The 24,968-nt window shown below is 42.3% G+C and overlaps 1 protein-coding gene across 1 annotated transcript in view; it reads right to left on the bottom strand.

Moving 5' to 3' along the window:
* The window catches only part of tmtc2a (transmembrane O-mannosyltransferase targeting cadherins 2a), a 57,086-nt gene that overhangs the window by 28,198 nt on the left and 3,920 nt on the right, over positions 1-24,968 (bottom strand). The window contains exon 2 of the mRNA XM_076722739.1: positions 1,896-2,496. Coding sequence (XP_076578854.1) covers positions 1,896-2,496 — 601 coding nt within the window. The remainder of the gene's footprint in view (positions 1-1,895; positions 2,497-24,968) is intronic.

Raw genomic sequence — 24,968 nt, forward strand, 5'->3', positions numbered from 1 at the left:
GCAAAAAACTGCATTTTAAGAGTGCTGTGCTGCACTGTATTGATATTTTCCTCCCTCTTCTCTCGTTTCTGGATCGCATTTATGATTATATATTTGTCTGCCTCATCATCTGCAAATGAGTTACATCCTTTTTCCTGCTGCGTAGCTACTCTAATGTGATTTAGCAGCTTTAATAGATGACTGGGTACAATTTGAAAGACAGGTGTTGTTTTGCATCTGCTAAGGTCTCACAATCATGAAAGCGCAGGCAGACACACACACACACACACACACATTCGACTCACTCCTGCCAAGCGCTGCAAAGAAAAAACATCATATTTCTCCCCTCTCTGATCGCCGTGGGCCGCTCACCACAAGCCCTCTAATAACAGTTGTGGTTTATCATTCTGCCAAAAAGGACTACTGGAGAAGCCGCCCCACAGGTACGCTGAGGCCTCACACACATGCAGGCAGAACATGTTTTCATCTGGATGCCGGCTGCGTAAGTAAGACAGTCACGCATAAGTTTGTGATGGGCTGCAGTTTGTATTCCACAGAAAGTTCCAGAGGACATCTGTCATGAACTATGCAAGGTTACATCACAAACAGAGGTATTAATAGATGTTTCCTCAAGAAGAAACCACCATAAAAAGACTCACACACACACACACACACACACACACTACTGAGAGGCAGGCTGCCCTTGCTCAGTAAACCCAAGGGGACTTTTTATTACGCCAGTTATGCTTTTTACGAGTACCATCACGTTGGCTAAGGAGCAGTTTCTCTAATCAAAATGCAGAGCGCCTGCGAGAGGAGGTTTTCCAGTCAGACACTGCTTCCCAGAATCAGCTGGGGCCACTCCTGTTTATTATTTACCTCCTCCCTCTTGGCAGCATCTTCGGCGCGGTGCTGTTCATTTTCACTGCTACGCTGACGACACACGGCTTTATACGTCCACTTTACTCTCCCCTGCTTGTCTCCGTGATATACAGATATGGATGACAAATGGCTGCCTAAAATTCAACAGAAGTAACACTGACCTACTCCTCATTGGCTTTAAATCTACGCTATCAAAATCTTATTTTTGTCTAGTCCCATTTCTGAGGCCACCATACCTGCCTCCACACGCCTTTTTCCATCTGCCAAACATCTCCAGATTACGCCCTGCTTTGTCACATCATGCGCTGACTACTGCAGTGTAATCCTGGCAGGCATCTCTAACAAACTCATCCAGAGCAGCACAGATTGTTACACATTCAGCGTCCACTGAACATGTCACTCCTCTGCTGATTCAACTGCACTGCACTTGCTGTGTCACCGCGGATTAACTTTAAAATCTTACTTTTAATATTTAAAGCTCTCCATAGCTCTCCATTACTCAACAAAGGGAGCTAATTATTTACCAGCATGTGATGTGTTATTGCTTTTCTGCATTTTATAATCTTAAATTGAAAAAAACAAAAAAAAAAACGGTTCACCCCGAAAATAGCTTTTCCTGTGCAACGGCTCTTTTTCCTGAAACAAATAATGAGGCTGAGGTCCTAATTTAAATTTCCTTGCATTAAATGCAGCAAACTGACGTTGAGAGGAAGTGGAAAACTTCCCCCTCCGCATATAGTTCCTTCCTGTTAAGCAGATGACAAATGAGAATAGCTTACTTTTCATGCGCCAACTGTGCACCGGCAAACAGCTTTCCTAATTACCCTCCTAATGAAAAGCAAACAGCAAACGACACACAATTTCCACGCACGACCATGTTAAGTACACACACAAAACTTAATCCACCATGCAGGAACCATTAACAGCTGGCTGGATGAGGTTTGCCCCCGAGGAAAGGAAGAGGAAACTTGATACACAGAGACACCAAGACAACAGCCAGAGCACACCAACCCCCGTAGCATGCATTAATTTACCTTTCCAAGCAGGAGGAGAAGCACCTGGCGAAACCGGAGTCTCTGGAACATGAAGAGGTCGTACACAGCCGACACGGCCAGCACCGTCACCCCCTGCTCCTTCCACAGCATGCTGGCTGCTGCACACCACAGGCTGCCCAACATCCATCCCCAGCACTGGGTGACTGGGCTGCTCTGAAAAGTCCCACGTGAGTCCCTACGAAGTCCACAGTGCCTCATGTAGCAGAGAAGTGACAGCAAAAAAAACAACGCAGCGCCAACATCCGCCCTCCCGACAACACCGGCGACCGCCTCGGTGTGAATTGGGTGAGAGGCAAAAAGAAGGCCAGCCAGCAGGCTCCACGGTCCACCGCCGAGAAGCGGCCGGCTGAAGGCCGTGAAGAGGGCGGTGACCAGCCCGTGCAGCACCAGGTTCAGCAGGTGGTAGCCCCAGGGACGCAGGCCGTGCAGGGTGTAGTTGAGGCGGAAGGAGAGGGTGCAGAGTGGACGGAAGGACTTGTGGCTGCCGCTGTGAGTGAGCAGGGTGCCCCAGAAGTCGTCATACAGGATGTTGGTCCACGGGGTCTCAGGAAGAAGGTCCTGGTTGGTCTTGATGGCTCGGCTGAAAGGAGCAGCAGAAACACATCATTCTTAACCATGAAGTTCATCAAGTAACACTGTCGCTAATATCACGTTCTGTTGTTTCATATTTTTATATTTTAATCTTATCAACAAAAATGTAAAGCAGCTTTAAGCTCAACAAAAAAAACATGCAATTAAAGTATTTTAACATGTGAATATGAATAAATCATTTATTTTTAAATGGCATTTGTTGGATCTGCATCTTGAGACACACGCTGCATCAACAGCAGGAAATAATATGTTTTCCACGTTGCCGCTGATCGAGTCATAAGTGAAATTTAATACAATAGACAAATGCAATAAACAGGCCACAGAATGTGTGATTAAATATACAGACATGTGTTCTCGCTCTCTCTCTCACACACACACACACAGCATGTACATATGTCACAGGTACTGGCGCACACACACACACACACACACACACGGCCAGGTGGTTTCACACCCCGAGGCTGCTGTGGATTCTCATAATTAGTGGATCATTACTGGGGACACGAGCTGCATTCGTGTACGCTCCCAGACTGCAACAAACGAGCTTCACCACAGGGATTAAGAGAGATGAATGAAAGCTACGATAACTCAAAGCCGAGTGGGAGAATCTCCCACAAGACGTACTTCTAAAAAATAAAAAAGTGAAAATCTGATATTTGATCAGAGATGAAGCCGGCATAGATATCACTCAATATCTCGGTTAAATCTTATTTCCTGACTCAGGGCAGCCCGTCGGAAGCAGGTGGAGAAAACTAACAAACACCAACAAAACAAAGCCAAAGGAAGGTCGCAGGCGTGAACCCGTGTTTCCCAGACATTGTTAACATCTGGGGTTCTACCTGGAGTTCACTTCTGATGCTACCCTTAAGGCACGCATGTTTAACACTTCCAAACAATTTTCAGCTCATTTGAACAGAGTTAATAGGGACTGTTTGAATCTTACAATCAGTCAGATCAAAGTTGCTAAATGTTGCATTGTCATTAGCCTATTTTCAAGTTTAAGAGACCTAAGTGTGTTGAAAATGATATGCCATTGAGCTTAGTGAATGGAAATCTGCACTATGGCTTCAGGGCTTTCTCTAAAACTGTATTTTTAATTTGTCAGAACAATGTAAAATTAAGATTTGACTCCTTTTTTTTCAGTGCTCTACCATTAGACCGTGGGCTAAGGGGGGCACTGGCTGTGCATAAGCCTCGAGCCCAGGGGTGGAAAACCAGTTAGACACCAACAGCAAATGAATAAACAGGAATATTTATCTTTAAAGAGATATATCACATCAGGCGGAAGCACCCTGGCAGAGGCACATTTCCACAAAATGCAAAGTATTCTAGAAACCATTCTTGGATCAACTCTGAACGCCCATTAAAAAGTATGAAAAGACATTGTGCATTGTATTTTCCTGAAGCTATTCAGCCTGCCAGAAGAAGACAATAAGGCTACCAAACACTGACAAAACAAAGAAAAAGTAAGGTTCAGGGCCGAAAAGGGAAAAATGTGTTTTGTGAGAGCAGTGGTTTACATACAGCTGAAATGAAATGATGTTTGAGTTAAATGAGGCGAATTAAAAAAAAGGAAGTGAAAACTGGTCATTCATATCTGCTTCAGAGCATGACCGCCCTGTCATGTTGAACGCTACAATTAATTTATTTCACGTTCACATACAAGATTCAACTAAATGAACAATTCTTGCAAACTGAATAAAGAATTCATCAAGATAAGAGTAACTTCATGCACTTCGGCCTTGACCACACGTACATGAATGCGAGCTCTGAATGTTCAGCTCTGGTAATTGACGCATTGCCGGTGTAGACTTTATCACCACCTACTGACCCGACGTGCTTGTTTGAGCGTCTGGAATCATTTTTGCGTTGTGTGTGAGTCTTTGTGTGTATTTTTTGTGTCTTTGTGAGATATTTTAGAAAATATCCATTTGCGTACAGTCAAGGCTCAAGGCAGCTACTGCCTTTTGAAAATGGGGCTTTTTAAATGACATTCAGCAGTAGACAATGCCATCTAACCAGCACCTACAAGCTGACTCAAGCACTGGAGCAAACAAAGAAAATCCTGTTTCAATCACCTTTTATAGCGAGTGTAGAATGAAAGTATAAAAGAAACTCATAATACAAGAGATCCACGCTGATGACCCGTGCGCTGCAGAGGTGATGGTTTACAACACGCAATACAATATTAAAAGATAACGAACAGAGCGGAGAGATAACACCTTTCCCTCTGCTGATTTTTTTAACCAGGCCACATAATGTTTTGCTTTCTGCAGTGTGAAAACACGAGTCATGTGAGAATAAATGTAATTAACTTTGAGTTTCCAAGATTTGATCACACTGACTTGATGGCAATCTTCTTTCTCTGGGCTCGATTACGACCGCCGCTGTTTTCTGTGCCTGAGCATGGCGCACCAGAGAGGGAAAAGGACAGCGACACGGGGGCCAGCCGAGGACTTCCTTTGTCTGGAGATTGTAACTTAGTGCAGAGTGCATAAAGAAGAGGGAGGGAGAGAAGACGAGGGCGATCGAGCTGCCAGCCTGCACCCAGCGTGAGTGCAGGCAAGGTAAAAGGGAGCGACTGACAATGAGAAAAAAAGAAAAAGAGAGAAATTAAAAGGCACAACTGCCTACAAATCCGGTCAAAGCCATAAATTGCTCAACGTGTTAATCCGAACTTCAGTGTTTTTTCCCTTCAAGCCGACAGCCTTGTCATCGCGTGAGCTGTATAGTAAATTCCTCCATTTCCCAGGATTGTTCTCCGTCAGGGAAAGGCATGCGTCTGTTTCTCAGGCTCTGAGCTGCAACAAGCCAAAGTGGAACTCTCCCTCGTCCGATATTTCTAAGAACCCAATGCATTACATCACTCAGAGCACTTCCTATTTTTACTGTAGATCCACAGTGAGCTATTATTTAGAAAACGTCTTACAGTCCCAGTACAGTGCAGGGTATGATCTGACGGCGGGAGGACAAGGGCAATAAACGTATATTGAAAGGTAATGATTATAAACACTGAAAGTTTTATTGATGCTCTAAATTACATGAATGTCTTGAGCGTATAGACGGACTGCTGCAACCTCACATTGACTCTGCAGACTATGATTAGAAGTAACATGTCCACCAAAATCAGCAGTTGCGTCCCTGCTTTTCCACTTTCCTGTCCCTTCAGGCAATAACAGCACACTATCTAATCCAAACATGGCTGAATTCACCCTCGCCCGGCTCCCTCGTGTCCCTTGGCATGGCTTGGATCTCAATACTCTCTGGTGATAAATAATTTAAATATTCAAATCAGCGCCAACCACTCATCTCCCTCCCTGTTCCTGCCCGCCACTGGAGGATGAAAAGAATGCATTAGCCATGAGGGTTTGAGAATGGGTTGAAAGTACTGGTGTGTGTGTGTGTGTGTGTGCATGTGTGTGTGTGTGTGTGTGTGCCTTTAAGGGCTAGGAATAAACAGCTACATGCAAAGGTGTGTGTCGTTGTGTTCGCGAGCGTGTGCAAGAGTGTGTGACAGCAGAGCCCGTGCTGATGGCTTCATTGAGACCTGTCGCTGCAGCCGTGCAGATAGAGTGGTCTCCCGTAGTGATTGCTCTTACAGAGGGGGTCTTTTGTATTCAGCCACCGTATGTGGGGCAGGCAGGCAGGCAGGCTGTGGGGCACTCTATTCACAATCCTCAAAGTACAGGACGGGTTTGGTCTTTTCAGTTTTCTCTCTTTTTTTTTTTGTGGGTGGAGGTAAAACCGGAGGGATTTCCATCAGGGCTGAAAGGAGACATTAGCGGGTAGGGGTAAGGATTTTTTTTTTTTGTAGTAGGTTGAGGTCTTCTTTCACCTGTCCAGTGCTTTAAATGAAGAGAAAATTGGCTGTCTTTCAGTGTTTGGGTATGTGTCTTTTCAATATGCAAATGCGGCACTCCACCACCTCCCCGACAGTGATCTCACCACCAGTGATTTGCTTTTTCATGTGCTGTGGCTGCCTACAGATGCACACTATAGGCCTCCTTTAGGGACAGTGGGCGAATACGCAGTGAATGTGCAAAAAAATAAAGCACCGACTGACACTCTCTGTACACTGAGTAGGTGAATCCAAGAGAAAGCCGTTACTCATTATTACACTACATCAGTCACAAAGGAGGAGATGTGGACAAAGAGAGGAAGAGGAGCTACAGAAGGGTTTCTTTTTTAAGGACGGCTCCATGATTTTGTGTGGGAGGAACGGAAATCATTGCATCTCCCAAAAATACAGCTAAAGTGGAGCACAATCTACCGGCAGACATTTCAGCAGTTTGTAGTATCTATTGTGCAGCAAGTCTAAAAAGAGCAGGCAGACCCTAATCTGTCAGGATGCTCTTTTAATTAAAAAATATGTTCAGCACAAGGGAATGAAATGCACAGATTTAGCACAGGTTCCAACCTGTCACCAGCACAATCTGTTAATTAGGCTATCCTCTGGTAAAGTTTAGTCACTGAAAATCCTCTTAATATTAAAGGTGCTTTGTGGTTTTCCCACACACAAACAAAGTTATGTTTACATTTAGTGTTTCTTACCATAAACACTGCATTTATCCATACTGACTTTCTCATAAAACAAAGCTAAGGCGGCTTTTTTGATATTTAAAGCCGTGCACGTTTTTACATTAATATTAGCTAGCCTGCAGTCTTCTTCTTTCCTGCCTTTTACGAGTCTTTTACGCTACTGCCACCAACTGTCTATCAGAGGAATAGTCAAAAACCGGCGACAGGAGTGTGTTTCCCCCTCCTGAACCTGCATGTGAGTCCTTGTACAAACAAAATGGCAAGTTGTGAATACATGGCTCCGTATAGCTGTAAACATATGGATCTGCACCAGTCCTGTCCACAAACAAGCAGACCCATTTACGCATGTTAACATAGGATGACCGATTTTAACTATTACATAACAGTCTGTTTTTATAATAAATGCTACAGGGGGACCATCCTCTCAGCTACAAGTATGAATCCTCAGAGTCAGAAAGTGCTTCCTGTGAAGAGCTCATTCCTTGATTGCATCCTCATAGTTTACACATTTCAAGTTTGTGCAGACCCTACAGCACAGCACAGTACATGACTCTCCCACTCTATGAGGTCTGGCTGAATAAACCTACTGTGTCTTCAGTTTAAATGTTTTCGTGTGCTCCTTTAACAGAACAGGAATTATTAGCTGCATTGCAAACACTCCACTTGAGTCTCTTTTAAACATTTGGGCTCTGGTCCAGCCCGTCTGTCTGCAGCATGCGCGCTGGCCGGCCTGCTCCACTCTAATAAACATCTGCAGTGCAAAACTTCCATCACTTAACATAATCAGGACTGGCTGAATTACAACCTTTTGTAGCAGAGTGTATCCTCCTGCCCCCCGACGGCAGTAATGGGATGGATTAGCCGATCATCATGAAAACAGCGCTGTTAATGCATACTTGCCTGGTCATTATTTCATGGACATCATCACCTCTTTTGTTCTTTTTCCTTTTTTCTCTCCCGTTGATATCATTTTGTGCACAACCTGCATCTTTTCCCCAACTTGTCATTACTTACTTTCTTACTTTTTTGCTCCTTTATCCTTTATATCTTTCTTCTCGCCTTAATAACTGAACTGGTTTACTTTGGCACTTTGGTACCAAGCCCAAGATCTATTAAATTTCCATCTCCTTACTGAGCAATCTGAGTGTTAATTAAGCGCACAGACAGAGAGCTGCAGCAGACAGGCCTATTCACACAATGCTAATCTCGGGCTGGCGCACCGCTGAAGTAAACACGCCACTGATGCTGCTGGCTTTGTGCAGGAGCAACGGGAACGCAGATGACTAAGACTCCGTGATAAGAAAAGGCCTCCGAAGTGAAGTGACAAAACAAATCCGCATCACAGAAGCAGAGAGGAAAATGTGTTAAGGTGGAGCCACTAAAGAGGAGCGTGATTACAGAGCTGCCACCTTCATAAACAAGTGAAATATGCCTGGATCAGCACGCTTGCCCATTTAGTTCTTAGATAGTGAAGAGAAATCAAGAAGAGTCATAGAGGACTTCTCAAAAAGTGAGGTAAAGGTAAAGGATGTCCTGATGGTCGTATATATTCCCTGGTTTCTGTTTCACTCTTTCCCCACATTTCCTGTCTAATGTTCATACACACTGCAATAACAGAGATCTCTCAGGTTCGTGCATGTTGCTCTGCATGTTATTGATCGAACAAATCCTTGGTCACAGTCTGAGTCAGATTTGGGCTAAATGGCTAACTAGCTAAATGGTAGCACTACAGTGTACAGAAAAATGTAGTAAAAAACAAGCATTGGTTGGCACTTTGCTTTTTTTCCTTTTTATGTATTTAAAAATGGCGACTACAGAGTAGAATGAAGAATTGGTTGCCAAAGCCCTGCAGTGTATCAGTGGCCATGTTTCACAGCACAGTCCAGGACCTTTGCTTTGGACTGCCGGCCAAGGATTTCAACATATTCCTCTCACTATTGTCCATTTTTGGCTGGGAGAGCCCAAAATGGCACCATTTAAGGGCCTTTACACCAAACATTCTTTTGTTTGGCGTCTCCAAGCTGTGTTTCCAAATACTGTCAAGCAAATTTTAAGCAAAATATTGAAACATCGCAAAAAAGACAAAACAAAGAAAATCGAATCAGCCGTGTTTCCATAAATAGTAATTTAGTCAGAAGTTGGTAGTCTAAGCTATGTTACACGTCGCTATAATAAACAGAGTAGAAGAAGAAGAATGTTGAAAACCAGCAACGACATGAGTCGCCTTAGCCAACTGAGGGGAACATGGAGAGACGTCGGCAGGAATTTGTTCCATTTGGGTAACTTGGAATTGTCAAGTGAAATCGAGGATTTGATGTTTTTAAAATTTTGCCGTTTCCATCAAGTTTTCTGAAGGCAATAAGTGAAAATGCATATAAAAACACCTTAATGGAAACATGCCTATTGAAAACTGAGCATATCAGATTTTTGGACAGTTGGTCAGACAAAACAAGACTTCTGATGACTCACTTTGGGCTTTAGAAAATTGTGATGAACATTTTTTCACTATTTTCTGGCATTTCTTTGACCAAGACAATCTGCAGATTAATTGATGAAGGAAATAATTTTGCAACCGCAAAAGGATCATACAGACAAACACAGAAACATAATGGAGAATGTGTTTAAATAGGTCATATAAAGCCTGTTCTCCCTCCTTCATCCCTGCTAATCTGCAGGAATTATGCTTATAATGACCCTGATTAGGTTAAGAACAAACGCTTGATAATTTACTGGCAATAAATCGAATGCATTGACTTAAACATCGAGTTCTCAAAACAATTTGCATTGGAAAACGGGGCTCTCACTGCTTCCACCACCAGCTATTGATTCAATCTTCATTTAGATTCTGTCTCACATGCACTAGCTGTGTGATAAGGAGCAGTGTGTTTCAGGGAGAGTGTATGTGTTGGTGGGTGTCAGGGTCCAGATCACCTCTGCGCTAATCCAACACTAACAGGATTAGAAAGTGATCATAGAGTGCATGGAGTTTCTGAGACATGCACGGAGGTCGGGGGTCAACGACTGATGTGATTAAAGGTTGCTTGTTGTGTGTGCTCAAAGCGCCACACTCATGCTGCCGGACCCCATATGCAATCTATATGAAACAGTGTCCTAATTCCATGTGGTGTAACAGTTGGCAGGAAAACACTGTTCATGGCTCTGTTCCCAGTGAACACCACAGCTGGTTGAGGAGAAAAAAAATCCCATAAATTTCACCTCAATGGTCACTCCAGGCGGGAGCGTATTGTACTGCACCACATGAGGCGACTGAACACGTGGAGATGGTGATCTGGTCTTTTTCTTTTTTTCTTTTTTTTTTAAATCCTGGAGGTACCTGCCCATCCATCACAGTGCAAGGTTGAACGATCATGCGGAAAGCCATTACGCTTGCTGGCTGGGCCTGAGTGATTCATTCACTGGCTGATTATCAGCTGCTATAATTCTGTCAGTATGTGGCCACAGAGCGATGGCAGGCGAATAAGGAGATGGCGACGAAGATGAAAGAGTAAGATGGAGAGGGGGCAGAAGACACGAGAACTCTGTCCTCATCAATATTCCTCCAACCTTAATGAAGATGTTTTTCCTATTTCAATCATATTTCTCCTCACTACATTCTCATGCTGTAGACAACACATAAAGAAGTTAATACAATATATTTCCTTTTTTTTTATCAACTCCCTGTATCTGTTTAGTTTGTATATCTGTAGGCTGAAAGGTCAGGAAGTGAGCATTGAGGGTGTGTTCAAACATCATACGTCAACGACACCACGGGCAGAACAATACCCCGACCAGAAGTGGCACCACTACTTTCCCACACTCTGTCCCACGCCAAACTGGCACGAATACGGGAGGAGAGGGAAAATGCATAAATGTCCAGATAGCATTCATAAAACACATACTGCCATTGGGCGGGTTGTGAAAGATTTATGCTTAGCCTTAGCGGAGGCTCGTCCCTTTCCTGGTGCGTACGATGAAATTTGACATTAATTTGGCAGATTTTATGTCCAGCTCAGATGCAATTATTTGTTTCTTTCCATCATTTCAAATGTGTGAACACTGATAAACTGCTGCTGGATGGTGTTCAGCATAGCTCGGAACTGATGACGCGAAAGAAAAAATAGAAGAAGGAAAAAAAACTGGCAAGATTTTCATCTTTTTTTATATTGCTGAAAATAAACTTGAGACACAGAGGATAAAACTTACTTTGTATTCAAGGGACTAACCTACATTTTTTTCCCCTCTCCTGCTCAGTTCACTGGATCTATCTTTTCATTGATTAAAAATAGCCCATCCTGCAGCTCCCAGCAGCCTTCCCATGAGTGCAGAATAACCAGTCAGATGTTTTGTGGAATGAAAAGGCCAGATAAATGACTTAGTTTAACTCCTCATGCAGAGATTAGTGCGAAAGCACAGCAAATTACACAAAGCAGACTATTTTAGAGCAGCTAATAAAGCAAATATGTGATTATTTTACTCACAGATTCATGGATTCATACATTAACTCTAAGGAAAAGCTTGTTGATCAAATGTGAATTGAGACATTGATTACTGTATAAAGGTAGCTGACACATTCACACACGTGCACGAGCACACTATGGGGCTACTGCAAAGCTGCTATCTGTAGAGGATGTGTTGATTCCTACACAAATATTTGCATCTGTTTACATCCCTAGAAACAGACTGCATTCCAGGGATGTAGCCTGGTTAACACCATGATGCACACTGACACAAAAACAAATATCAATGCTCCTAAAAGGGCAAAAGAAGATTTCCCAACTTGATAAGGGACTGAGGATAATTACAAACTCACAACAATATGTCCAACAAAGACATAGAATTCATGGATTTAATTGGTGTGATCAAAAGAACACACTTCTGCATAGTTACTCCTCATCACTGAAGTCCAGCTGTTTTAGCTTCATCATCAAGCTGGCCCAACAGTCAACTCATACCTGATTAAGATAAAGTCTCCTCTACATCCTCAGTGTGTCCAAGCAGCCAATCAGGAGAAACAGATTTCTTCCGGGGGCTGTCGGCTTCAAAGAGGCTGCACCGGAGTGTGAGCTAAGCGTCAGGAAGTTGGCTGTCTCTCTTTTGTCAGGCCAAGGTCTTGCTTTCATGTCCCCTGTGAAGCCGCTTTCCTGATTAGCAACAGCTAACTCCAAATAGGCCAGGGTCAAAAAATTGTATGCACCATGGCTGAGCACTGAACTAGACCATGACTTGAAAATACACAGTGATTGATAAATAAATAATATTTATGCCCATTTGTATGTAATATCAAACATTGTCACCCTTAGCCATCCTATAAGCTGTTTTCAGGTTATTAGTCTCAAAAGCACTGACTGAGAGCCAGCGAGTTTGGCAGCTGGAAGTCAAACCAATTGGAAAATGGAGAGTTTTGAAGACGCCCAGTGCTGTATTTTGAATTTGTAATGACTGTTGACTCTCATCTCTGAACTTCTAAACATCAGAACTCCTTCAAACAGATAGCGCAGATCTAAAAATTAAGCATGATTCAGCTTCTGTGGATGCTTGAAATTTGAGAACATTGCCAGAATGGCTGCCACGTTTTTCCTGCTTTATGCTGATGCTGTTCTCGGCTGTGGGAAGAGTTTGCCTTGATGGCACATACGCATATTGATGACAAATCCTATCCTTTAAATGCAAGGTCAAATTTGCACACTTTTGAAATAAACTTATTTGCTTTCCGTCAATACAACCCTCATGTGTGTCCATTAAGTATGAAGCTACTGCTGGGGCAAACATGTGCCCCAGATTAGTCTGAAACTCATAAAGATGTCTTACAACAACTCTAACTTCAAACTTTATTTATTTATATGGCACTTTTCATACTTAAAAAGCAACACAAAGTGCCTCACAGAGGCTAGAGCTCACATTTGTTTAATCTGAACACAAGCAGAAATGTAAACACAAAAAGTTGTTGCAGCTTTTGCTAAGAAATACTCCCCCTGCTACTTGTTGAGAGGCTAAGCTAAGCTAAGCTAACTGCCAAACAGACGGACGTCAGAGTACCATCCATCATTATTTCGTCCAATCAACTGAAATTAATCTTCGTTTACCACATTACAAGTGTGAAAACAAGTCCGCTGTCATTGGAGTATATCTTACAGACATTCTTCAATACGCTACATTTAGTGGTTAAAAAATTATGAACCCAATCATTGAGAGTGCGACTCCTTCATCTATTTTTCAGCAGATTGATTGCCGAGTCTTTATCTCCATCTAAGTGATGGATTGATCACTTCCCATTAGCTGGTCGTACAAAATAGAGGTGATCTGACAACAAAGCCACCACTGCCACCTCAGCTAAAAAGGAGGCCGAGCCCACCGCGGCGTTCCTGAGTGATGGTGTCAATAAAAGGCTGTGATGAATCCTCTGCCTCACCAGGGGGAAAGGCTATGGGAAATCAATGGCTAATAAAACTAATGCTTTACTCTGCCCCAGGGTATAAGTATCGTGGACACAGTGGAGGGATAGACTGCTTGGATTTAAGGGGGGTCAAAACTCCGCCTCAAAAAAGCAGTGGAATGAATTCAGCTTTTACTATCCAGTATGAACATGACAACTTAGTGTTCAACTGCAGGTGTACAAGAAGTCTTTGTAGGTGTTTGTCCTTGCAGAACAGAAGCTTGCTGAAGCTTTGTTTTTCAAGCAAAACCTGCCACATGGATTATTTGTACTATAAAAAAAAAAGGCAAAATGTGTGAATGCAATCAAACTGAAAAAACACTTGAGACTGAGGTTTGAGGAGTCTACAGTTCAGTTCAACAGCAAATTACAATTTCACACCTCCATGAACATGCCGAAGACCACCAGGAACTTTCTTTCTTATATGCAGTTTTGTTTCTCCCTTATACATTAAGATAGGAGCTCTTAATGTGAAATTCATAGGTATTTTAAAAACGTCTCACCCAATAAATATGCCGCACGCCTACAGTACAGTACTGTGCCCGACAGCATTCACAGTGAGAAACACATTTAAATGAGCACATGTCCAGGAGCGCTGCATTCTGAGTTTTATAGGGTTTCTAAAATCCTTGGCTTTCCCACACGTCCAGCTCTTATCAGTGAAACAGTGGCCAACCTTAACACCCTCCATCCGACCAGAAAACCACCTCCAGCATGTTACAAGAAAACAAATGAGCAGCCAATCAGTCTGTCCAAATTCTGCATCCAGTATGGTCCCGACAGTTGATTACAGTGTCTGACTGTGGACGGGTAATTAGGGTGGCCTCCCCGAGTCGCCTGCATCCACAGTGATAAATGTGATGCTTGATTAAAAACGGACTGAGTGCTGTTCTCTGACTTAGCCAAACAATACATAAATCACAGCTGTGTGGGGGCTGGGGATATGATTTAAAATGCCACACAGATGTTGCTGTATCCCAGCTCGCCGCTGCAGATACAACACTGTCGCTTCTACAGGAATTCATGTAGAAATATGCTATTTTACTGGGATCTTAATTTGATGCTGGCAAATTTTACTGGATTGATCATACTGAACAAAAATGAGCAACAAGGGGAAATTTCAATATTTGCACAGTAATTATCTGGACTCAAAATTCAGTGCAACAGGCACTGCTCTGTTGCCCTTTCAGTAAACTAGGCTTTGCTAATGGAAAACTAGCTAGCAGTTCTCAGTGGAAAATGATGACATCAAATCATCTGAGAAATAACGTGAGGAAGGATTTTGTATTTGACACAATAGATGGAAAAAATGTGTGGATAAAGGCGATTTGATTTTGCTGAGTGCAACTGCCTCTCAGTAATGTTAGCTTAGCTGTGAGAGGTAGTGAGGCACCACAAATAAATGACCTCAAGTCTACACCGTGTACTGTGTCTGAAATCACTCCTTCATTCACTGAACTGATCCTCGGTGGATAAGGGACACTCAGTAGTTTACTCTGTAGTGACAATGGACATCTTCTGCATTCAATTAGTGTGATTTTTGCATTAAAAAATGCTCTAGTTCACTAGATGGTAAATTAGGAGTGATTTCAGACACAGCCATAGCTAATTCAAACAAATTTTGTTAATTTTCATTAGATTTTATTTCATTTTTGAGAAAAAATGACTAAAGAGCGGTCATTTCCCTTTAAATATTTTCCTATTCAGGTCTATTCATCTAAGGTTACTATGGTTACTATTACAGTTTCCAGTGGCATGACTGTTTCACTATCACCAGCACGTGATCATGTATTTTTTTAGCACCAGGTTCTCCTTTTCCCTTTTCCCTCACCTCTTTAATTCACCGTACCTTCTGCATCTACAATCAATTCCACTGGCCTACTTCCAGAAAAGCTGCGGGTGCTGGCACAGTGACCTATAAAGACGTGCACCTCCAGCCGCCTAAACCCATCATCGTGGAGGCCCCCCCTTCCACACTTGAATTAAAATGGGGGAGTTGAACACCGAGGACGAATACATTGCCTGGCATTGATTCGTGTCTACAGGGAATAGATGAATGTTGATGGGTCAGGAAGAGTCATGGCTTGGAAAGAACTGCCAATGTTCTCGGCTCACTTTCACCTTAGTTCAGCTGTGTGATTTGCATGCACACATGCAGAGCACCAGGTGTGGACACACTGCATCAACAATACCCACCAATACCCTCTCCAGAGTACTGCAGGCCCACTATATTCACTGGAATCAACAGCATGACAGACCTTGGCAGTCTCTTGCTGGGTCTACTGTCCCTTGCCAAGGAAAGAAAGTTGACCAAAAAACTGTGTATCAGACCATGAAAACCATTGGAACTCTAAGTACTGAACTGTTATGTTCCCCTGACACTTGTTCTGCTATAAAGTAGCACACAGGAATAAAGAGGAAAGAGTACTTTCACTAAGGGCCAATCAAATGTGGATATGAGACTATAGTTTGTGGTACAGGTCTATTCCACAGAGGCCAAACTTCTCTTCAAAGTTCCTCTGAGAAACCGAATCATTTTTGATCTGATGCGGAGATTATAACGAGGACAACTTTAATTGCTGATGACAAATCACGAAGCCAGTGGAGGATCTAAGTGCTGCAGTGCTGCCAAGGGAGCAGCTGGAGAAACAAAGCAGCATTCTGTTTGTGCTCAAAAGCCTTCTGTCTCTGATTAAACAAAAAAAACACTTTAATGCTCCATCGGAATCGGTTTGTAATCTGGTCACAAATTAAAAAATGCAGCTATTTTGATAATGTCAAGGATTTGTGCCTTTATGTTGTATGTAAAGAACGGGGAAGAGTTGTGGAAGAAACAAAACACCCTGCAGCGTCACACTCTGGCTTCTTTCTGCTTTGACAGCTTTCACTGGTGAGATTCACATGCAGCATTTGTAATGGCCAAGTATGCCGCACAAACAGACCGTACAGCACTGTAACCAATCCAGAATAGGCCTTCCTTTCTTCTGCCGTGACCAGTTGTCACATTCCAGCATTAGCGAGAGAGAAACGGCAGCTATAGAGGGGTACCACAGGGGCCAGCCCAAACCAAATCTGTCTTCTTTTCAAGGATCTGTGCTAATTATCTAAGATCTTTTGAAATTCTGATCTGTGATCTGTTGAACAAGGCTGGTACAACGAAACCATTTGCCTGAACTCGACTCTCACATTGGAACCAATGAAGTCATCGTTTAAGTGCAAACCCCATCCATTTGACCCTTAACTTAGGACAAAGCAGAAGTTGGCTTAAGTGGATCAAAGGTACTTTAACTCAAGCCACATTTTCATTCAGCTTTAAAACACCTTAGCAATACAAATTCTCTCAATTGTCCAAAGGCAAATAATTATAGCCTTTGAATTATGAGACCAACAGAATTCAGTGCAATCATAAAATATGTCCGATGCATTTCCCTGCAGGAGGTTTAATATAATCCAAGTTTGTCAAACTATCAGCAGGGGTTTCAAAATATATGGCCCTGTTTAAAATGCTGCAGGAAACTCCATTATGAAACCATAAAACGCATCGTATAACATCATAAAAGTACCATATTCCCTTCTGAGATGGACTGGAGGGACAAGCAGACATGATGTCATGCTACGACGTCAAGAGATTTGTACGGAGGACTGGGTTACAAGTGATTGCAGCCAAGTTGTTCTTTTTGTTATTCAATATATAAATATAAATCACAGCGATACAAAGCACTGACGGAAAGAAACTGAACACTTCCCTTTCACTTCCACAGTTAAAAAGGACTGACATGATGCTATGCGTAAAGGAAAGGTTCAACAGCCTGTTAGCTTAACTGAGCATAGACTGGAAATGAGGGGAAACAGGTAGCCTGGCTCTGTCTGAAGGTAAGAAAATCCACCCACTAGAACATCTGAAGCTCACTAATTAACACATGGAACCATTTGCAAAATGTCCTGCACGTAACTCCATATTAAACTTGTTGTTTTTACGCTTCCATTTATTGCACAAATTAATACACAACGTGTTAATTAGTGAACTAGAGGTGCTGGTAGGAAGATTCTGTTACCTTTTTTCAGAGCCAGGCTAGCTGTTTTCCCTTGATTCCAGTCTTTATGCTAAGATAATTTCACCAGCTACAGTAGAAGCTTCATATTTACTGTAGAGACAGATGTGAGAGTGGTATCCATCATCTAACTCTCAGCAGGAAAGCCAATAAGCATATTTCTTCTTCTGTAACTTCTCTATAGCTGCCAAACAAAAAGAGTTGATGCATTGACACACTATGGTGAAGACAGCTTGGATCTCCATGTCAATGTGCAATGGGGAAAAAAAAAATCCCAGGATGGGTTCATTTCACTTCCCAGACAAACATCTCTCCTGTCTGCAACAGAGATGACACATGGTATCAGTGAGTAGCTGCTGCTGGTCACAGCAGGAAAAGAAACAGCAAAGCTGTGGTGTGGAGATTAAATTGTCGTTGTCAGGCGCCTCTGTAATGGATTGACTGGATGTGGTGTCACAGTAATGAGCGAGCCTTGGGGGGGAAAAAATCTGTGTGGATTTTTTGATGAAATGCACAGTGTGGTGGATGAGCTGACACTGTCGCACTCAGTGGTGACCTCTAATCTGTCTGCTCTCCATGTCTACAGAGCAGAGATACAAATCTACGACAGGACAGTGCCTTTGGAAGCTCAAATTCACATGAAAAAGAAAGAGTGATATGCCTTGGATGCTGAGTTTCTTTTAAGCAGGGGGCAACCAATCAAAGTATTGACAGAGTCCAGGCTCCCTGCGGCGTGTCTCTTATCAAAATGAAAGCGTAAATGCGTCACAGAGCTCATATAAACCATCAGAAGCAAAACATGCATAATTCAGTGACCTTCAGTACAGTCAACCAGATTAAAAAGATGAAAATAATAAATTCAAGGGGTGAACTGTGAAGGAGATAAAACAGTGTGGTGTGGTAGATTTACCCCAAAACGCATCAAAAATAAATTACAGTGTTGTCATAGCACATTGTGAATGCACAATAATCATACAGCCTCTCCCATAGCCGCTGATCCATGAATATCAGAACGATGGTGTGAAACAAATTGCATTCTGTAAAAAGATAAATACAGTGGCTGGTTTATCTCAGGCTGACTGAGGCGGGAAAACAGCCATTATCAAATGCAGATTTCTCCCATTTATCAACTTCCACTCTGGCTTGCTTGCAGTCAGGACTGCCATGTTTACTTAAAAAGAGATTCACCTTATCTCCTGCAAGCTCAGGGTACCTGAAAAACCAGCGACTGATCCCATCAGAGACCAACACCGCAGAAATGAGGAGTTCAGCTCCCCTCGCTGAGATGGGTGAGCAGACTATTGAGCAACGCTTAAATGGGCAGTCCATCAAAATGGGGAAATTGGCTTAAATGTTTCCTGACCCCGCATAGAAAATTAAGGAGGATAGTTAACTTGAAGGATCATGTGCTTTATGGTTCTAAACGCAGAATAATTACCTTCCACCCGAGCCAAACATGAGTGAATTGGTGTTTCGATTGGGCTGGAAATGATGTACCACAAAACCAAAATCTGCAGCTATATGGTGAGGCAGGAAATTACAATTTCAATTCCAGCTCTGAGCAGCTTAGCATCAAGCCATGCAGATTCCCTCTTTTTTGAACAAATCCATATGTTTTCAACCACTTTGCAGTCCCTTCTAAGTCCAACTATCTCTAACAATCACTATCATTTCACTTCATTCCTCTAAATAGCCTTCCATTGTGCCACAATGAGAGAACGCCTAAACAACACAGCTGTACTGAGACGTCCACACTTCCTCTATCTGTGTTATCTAGTGTGGTTCTCTTCTTTCAGGCTCTTATCAGGAGGAAACAGGAAAAGGAGAAAGGCTATTTCCCCCTACAGAGTAAATCATGTGGATGAGAATGAAATATGAAGATACTATATGCCTTCTAAACATTTAGAAATCCACTAAGTGTGAACAGAATTTGGACAGATCCCAAAAGTTCATCTTACCGTTTTGCACACACAGCCATAAATTCAGAGCTAGATTAAGGCATACCCATCTAAAACCCCTTACAGCACTTTCATGACGACCTCCTACATGTTCTATTTCTGCAAATTTCTTGAGAAAGTCTCCGATGTCATGCTGCAAAGACACTGAAGGCAAACAAATACCAACTGTAGCACAATTGAGCGACAAAGCTTCCAGTATAATCATTTCACTGCTCCTACATCTCAATACCAAACACTCTAACTGTGCCCTTGAGTAAAGGTAGCAGGGCTGCCATCTGATCCCTCCTGAACCTTAAATCTCTCAAGCCCTCACAACAACTCTCTCAATCTCCCCCTCTCGGGTTTTTATGAGGTGAGAAGCCCAAACCGAACTTCCCCCACATCCCAGGTACTCCAAAGCTGACCCAGATCTGACCCAGAAAGCCTTATGCATATTAGTATACTTAACAAGTTTTAGCTGGAGTAGCCATGCGTGAAGATGGAAAGAGTGTGTGCAGTGCTCAGCTATGGTTCAATGCCAAGGTTACCAAGCTAATTAATCTCTATTGGTTTCATCATAGCTTGCACAGCACAGTAATTTTTAGCTCATCATATTTCAGATATTTGTCAAACAAATATTTGTTTTGCAATACTAAAACCGTTATTTCTCACTTTATGTTCAGAAGCAATTTCTCCCAACTCAGCTAAATGCATGAGGCTTGGGGAAAACGATATTGCTTCAGGTGATGATAACAGCAGGCAGCTTAAAATATTAGTGCAGCTCATTTCAACCAGCTGTTATGTGTGCACTTTATGTTCAAAGAATCTTTGAATACGTAAGCATTAGCAAGATTAGAGGAACTGTTCAATAATTTGGGGAATTACATTTATTTGCTTTTTGAAAAGATGGATATCAGTGTCATGTCTTCAAGGTGGAAATAAAGCTACAGCCAGCAACCAGTTAGCATAACTTAGCATTAGCACTGGAAACAGGGAGAAACAGCTAGCCAGGATCTGTCCAAAGATAACAAAATCTGCCTACTGGCAACTCTAAAGCTAAGGCATGAACATATTATACATTGTTTTGTTTTGTTTAAGCCATAAAAAACCAAGGACTACACACTTAGTCTTCTTTCAGCTAAGCTTAGCATCAAGACTGGAAGTAGAGGGAAACAGCTAGCCTAGCTCCACCCAAGTTCACAAATATTATTTCTTTGCAATCATTGACCAGTTACAGCACATAGCTGAGAAAGCTGGGTTAGCCGTTTCCCTCTGCTTCCTGTTTTTCTGCTAAATTAAGATAGTAATTGCCACCTGGTTCTAGCTCCATATAATTAGGGCACCAGCATGAGAGTGGTATCAATCTCCTTCTCGACCTGATGCAAACACATCAGTATCACATGTCTGATGCTGCTTGTAACACTTCAAACCATTTCAGCTTCCATCGACTAACACCTTCCACCACCTCGAAAAGACCTGCATGCACAGCTCACAGATCATGCCAACCACAAGCAAGAGAGCAGAGCCTGCTTAACTCTGCTAATCTCTCTCAGTCATACTGGGATGAGAGGAGGGGCCCATGTATTGGAATACAGCCTAATTTGGGGTGGGCGGAAACTGTCCAATAGGTACAAAATTTACGCTAAATTATCACAACCTCCCCAGTTAAATAAAAAGTGGTCTGACTGGGCTACTCTGGCAACACTGGCTCCATCATTCTGATCACTGACACCATCAACTACTGTCAGCTGTCAGTGCACATGAAAAACACAAATAGCCTGCACATGCACAAGCAGACGTCTTCAGATTCTGAGTAACTGGCCGATGGAGGACAGACCTCACTTTACAGTTCTTTTCACAATCAGAACTGGTACAAGCTGTAGTGAAATAGGAGCGCTTTGTCAAGCGCAGAAAAAAAAAGAAAAACGCATTTGATTTTCTGTTCTGACAGCTGTTCTGGACTCCAGACCAAAAGAAGAAAAACACACAGTCACTGAAAGATGATACTCAATGGCTATTGATTACCAAAGGCAGAAAGAGTAACCGCTTGCGATACTTTTGATCCCGAGCTTGAGTTTGGTTTTCTATTACGCCCCAACTGCTGTAAGTTGTTCTAGAAGTTCACCTGGTGGTTTAAAGATAGAAAGTGGATGCCAGCGCATAAGTGTAATCTAACTCCACAAAAAGGAGCTTTGCTTACAAAGTGAGTTTAGTGCGCTGAGGAGGAAATTCAACCCCCTGCTGCTGAACATGGTTGTGAAAGGTCTCAGGGAAAAGCATGATGAACTTACATGTGGTTAGCCAGATAAGAAACTTGTGAGATGTTTTCACCCCTTTATCTACGGTTTTAGGTTGTCATCCTCCCAAATCTAGCATGGGTGTTACATGACAAATCTAAGGCTTTGGCATGTGCATCTTACGGGAAGATGGCAAACTTGTAAGCCCAGTTGTCCGTGGATACCAGTGTTTTGGGATCCACATATGGTGTGTATACAGGGAGGGTCCTGGGACTGAGGTTTGGCGGTTATGTCTTGGCAGAGGGGTGGGTCGACTGCGGCCTGCAAAGCATAAGGGCCAGCCAAGGGTTAGCAACAGCCTCAATCAGTATCGTACATCACAGGGACCCAATGGGACAAAAAGGGACAACCTAAAAATAAACAAACCCATCTCTTCTCCATATCTCATGAGTAGTAAGAGTGGTTCCAGAGGCTAGTGTGGGATAGAGTATTATAGTTATTAAGCCTGTCATGATATGCGCTACTTGCAGAAGAATTAACCAAAGCTGACACAAACAGCTGCTTATGATGTTTGTTTGAGGACATTCTTGCTCTTTTGTACACACTTGATACATCAAGTTGACAGCCACAGTTTTGTCTGAACACTGTATGAATTAATATTGTAGGGCTGTAACAAACAATGATTTTGAATACCAAAATATCTGGTGATTCATCTTTCTTTAGGACAATTTGCAGAATCATTTAGTCTAAAAAATGTCAGAAAATAGTGAACCCCAACCTTGAGGTGATGTCTTCGCATTACTTTTTTCTAAATAAGTAACTTACATGACTATTCAATTAACACAATTGTTGACCATTAATTTTCAGTGAATCGACAGATCACCTTAAATCAACAATTCATCCCTGTTACATTATGATGCCATCTGTGCCTGTCTTATCTTGTTTTTATCTATGTATGGATGACTGAATTAATCACATGTAAGAGCACAAAACAAATTCAACTAATCCATCCATCCATTAGCTATGACTGCTTATCTTTTGGGGGGTCTAGGTGGGGCTGGATTCCATCCCAGCTGACATTGGTGGAGAATTATCCTAACCTGCATGTCTTTGGACTGCGCTAATAGCACTAAAGAACACACAAAATCCAGGGTTTATGTATACATATGCTTCTTTGTAGAGTAATGTTGGGCAGCAGCTATTCCAAACTCTTCAAAACTGTCAAAACTCAAATCATAGCCCCAAACCCTACACATCAGCGAAGATGTTATACAGCAAGGACAAAGAAGTGTACATGAAGGAGACTTGGTTCATTATGACAATACCTTTCATAAAATGTTTCTGATTTTAAAAAAAATGTGCCCTGTGCATGCTTCAGTACCCTTCAATATGAAGAAAAAACCATTCAAGCTCTTCCCTTCACCAGAAGAATGTTTTTCCTGCCCCTTTAAGGATTGTAAAAGCTGGAGCACATCCCAGCGCAAGAAGATAGGCTTTAGCATTTCATCCTGTCTTCCACACATCTACTGCCATTTCTTTCCTTAAACACTGAACTGGACACCAAAGAGAAATTCTAATTCACCCCATTCAACATTACTGAGTTCAAGCCTTCATTTGTGGTTTTAAAGCAGTTTCAAAGCCACAACATCTGCAGAGTTGACCACTAAGTGCTTTCTTGAATAAAATCTGCTAGTAATCAAAATGAGAGTCTTTGCTCCCCCCTTTCTATTGTTTAACTGATAGTCCCAGCCCTCTGCCACCAAATCTGAGGCTGTGGACTGCAAAAACAAGACATCAATAGCACAATTCTTTTTATGAACCATGAGTGAAAAATATGTTAGCACTTACATACAGTGGGATGGTGCATAAGATGGCGACCTCTTTCTTTCCACCACCACACCACGCCTTTCATGAGATTTCCTGTTTCTCCATGAAAACACATAATCCTTTCCAGTCTGTACGCAAATCTAATCAAAAGCATATTACGTAAAAACCATCTCAAATTACTATTCATGAGCACTTTTTTTATCAATTCAACTCACCGCCTTGTTTACTTGATTTCCCTACTTGTGTTAGTCATTTCTGCAACACTTAGTGAAATTCCTCCTGACAGACGCAGACATTTTCACCTCAGCTGTATTACTTACAAAACTCAATTAAACAGATTTCCTTTAACTCATTTCATTAGCCTACATCTTCACTTAATATTTATCTGCTCCAAGCACACACAGTAACTTAAACAGCCTCAACACAACTAGGGTACATGTTTCAGATAATTATTCCACAAGAGGCACAGATATTCCTGGCAACATTTACTACAGTGGGCTGAAACTGATCACAGAGAGCATGGGAGTGGCAACCCATTAAGAGATAACAATTATGAGCAGTTAGGATGATTCAGAGATGACATGGCTCCTTTTGATGGAACACAATCATATACATGCATTAAATGTACCCACCATTTGTTAAGCCAACAACGTTACAACCCAACTGCGACCAACACCCTTAGCAGCAAATATGAGAGTGTATTTTCATCTTTTAAACAAAAAGGCCACATGTTATGGTCAATATTAGGCAGAACGCATTAAAGTCCTCATGAAAAGGCTAGCAGAGAGCTATTTCATTTTGCAAGTTTCCTGGCTAGGGAGAAACTTCTCAAGGCTAATAGTGTTGAATGTGTGCTATCACCACCACTCACCCACAGGCAAGAAACTATTGAGGTGGTTTTCTTTGGCTCCTGGCACCACAGGCCTGAGACAGCTAAAAGGACTGCTAGCTAGCTAACCAAGCTACCTAGCTAACGGCAGCTACAACTGACAGCAGTTTACTTCAGTAACAAGTAAAGCTATCTGTCCATCAGGAAACTTCGTTCATTAGTTTGATGTTGAGCAATGACTAAGTGATGCAACAACTTTTCCAATGAGTAACAAGTAATGACGAATAGATTGGATTCGTCATGACCTGCCCAATCCTGGTCATGGTACCATAAATCTAAGTTTGCTGCCTGCAGTAAGCAGAAACACCTTAATAACCTGACCTCCTGGTTGAAACTGATAGAATTTACTGCCCCTCTTACCTCAGTCGATACGAGAACATGACCATTCCTGACAAAACAATTCTTATTATTATCTGAGTGTACATCCACGTGCTTGCTACTGTACGCAGAGATTCATACACGGGACAACTGGTAGCTCCATGAAGGACAAAAATAAGGAGGGAAGGAAAGAGCTCTTTCCATGTTTTTGTTTTGAGGTATTCTTCAC

Source organism: Chaetodon auriga, chromosome 22, assembly GCF_051107435.1.
Source record: "Chaetodon auriga isolate fChaAug3 chromosome 22, fChaAug3.hap1, whole genome shotgun sequence".
Lineage (NCBI taxonomy): Eukaryota > Metazoa > Chordata > Actinopteri > Chaetodontiformes > Chaetodontidae > Chaetodon > Chaetodon auriga.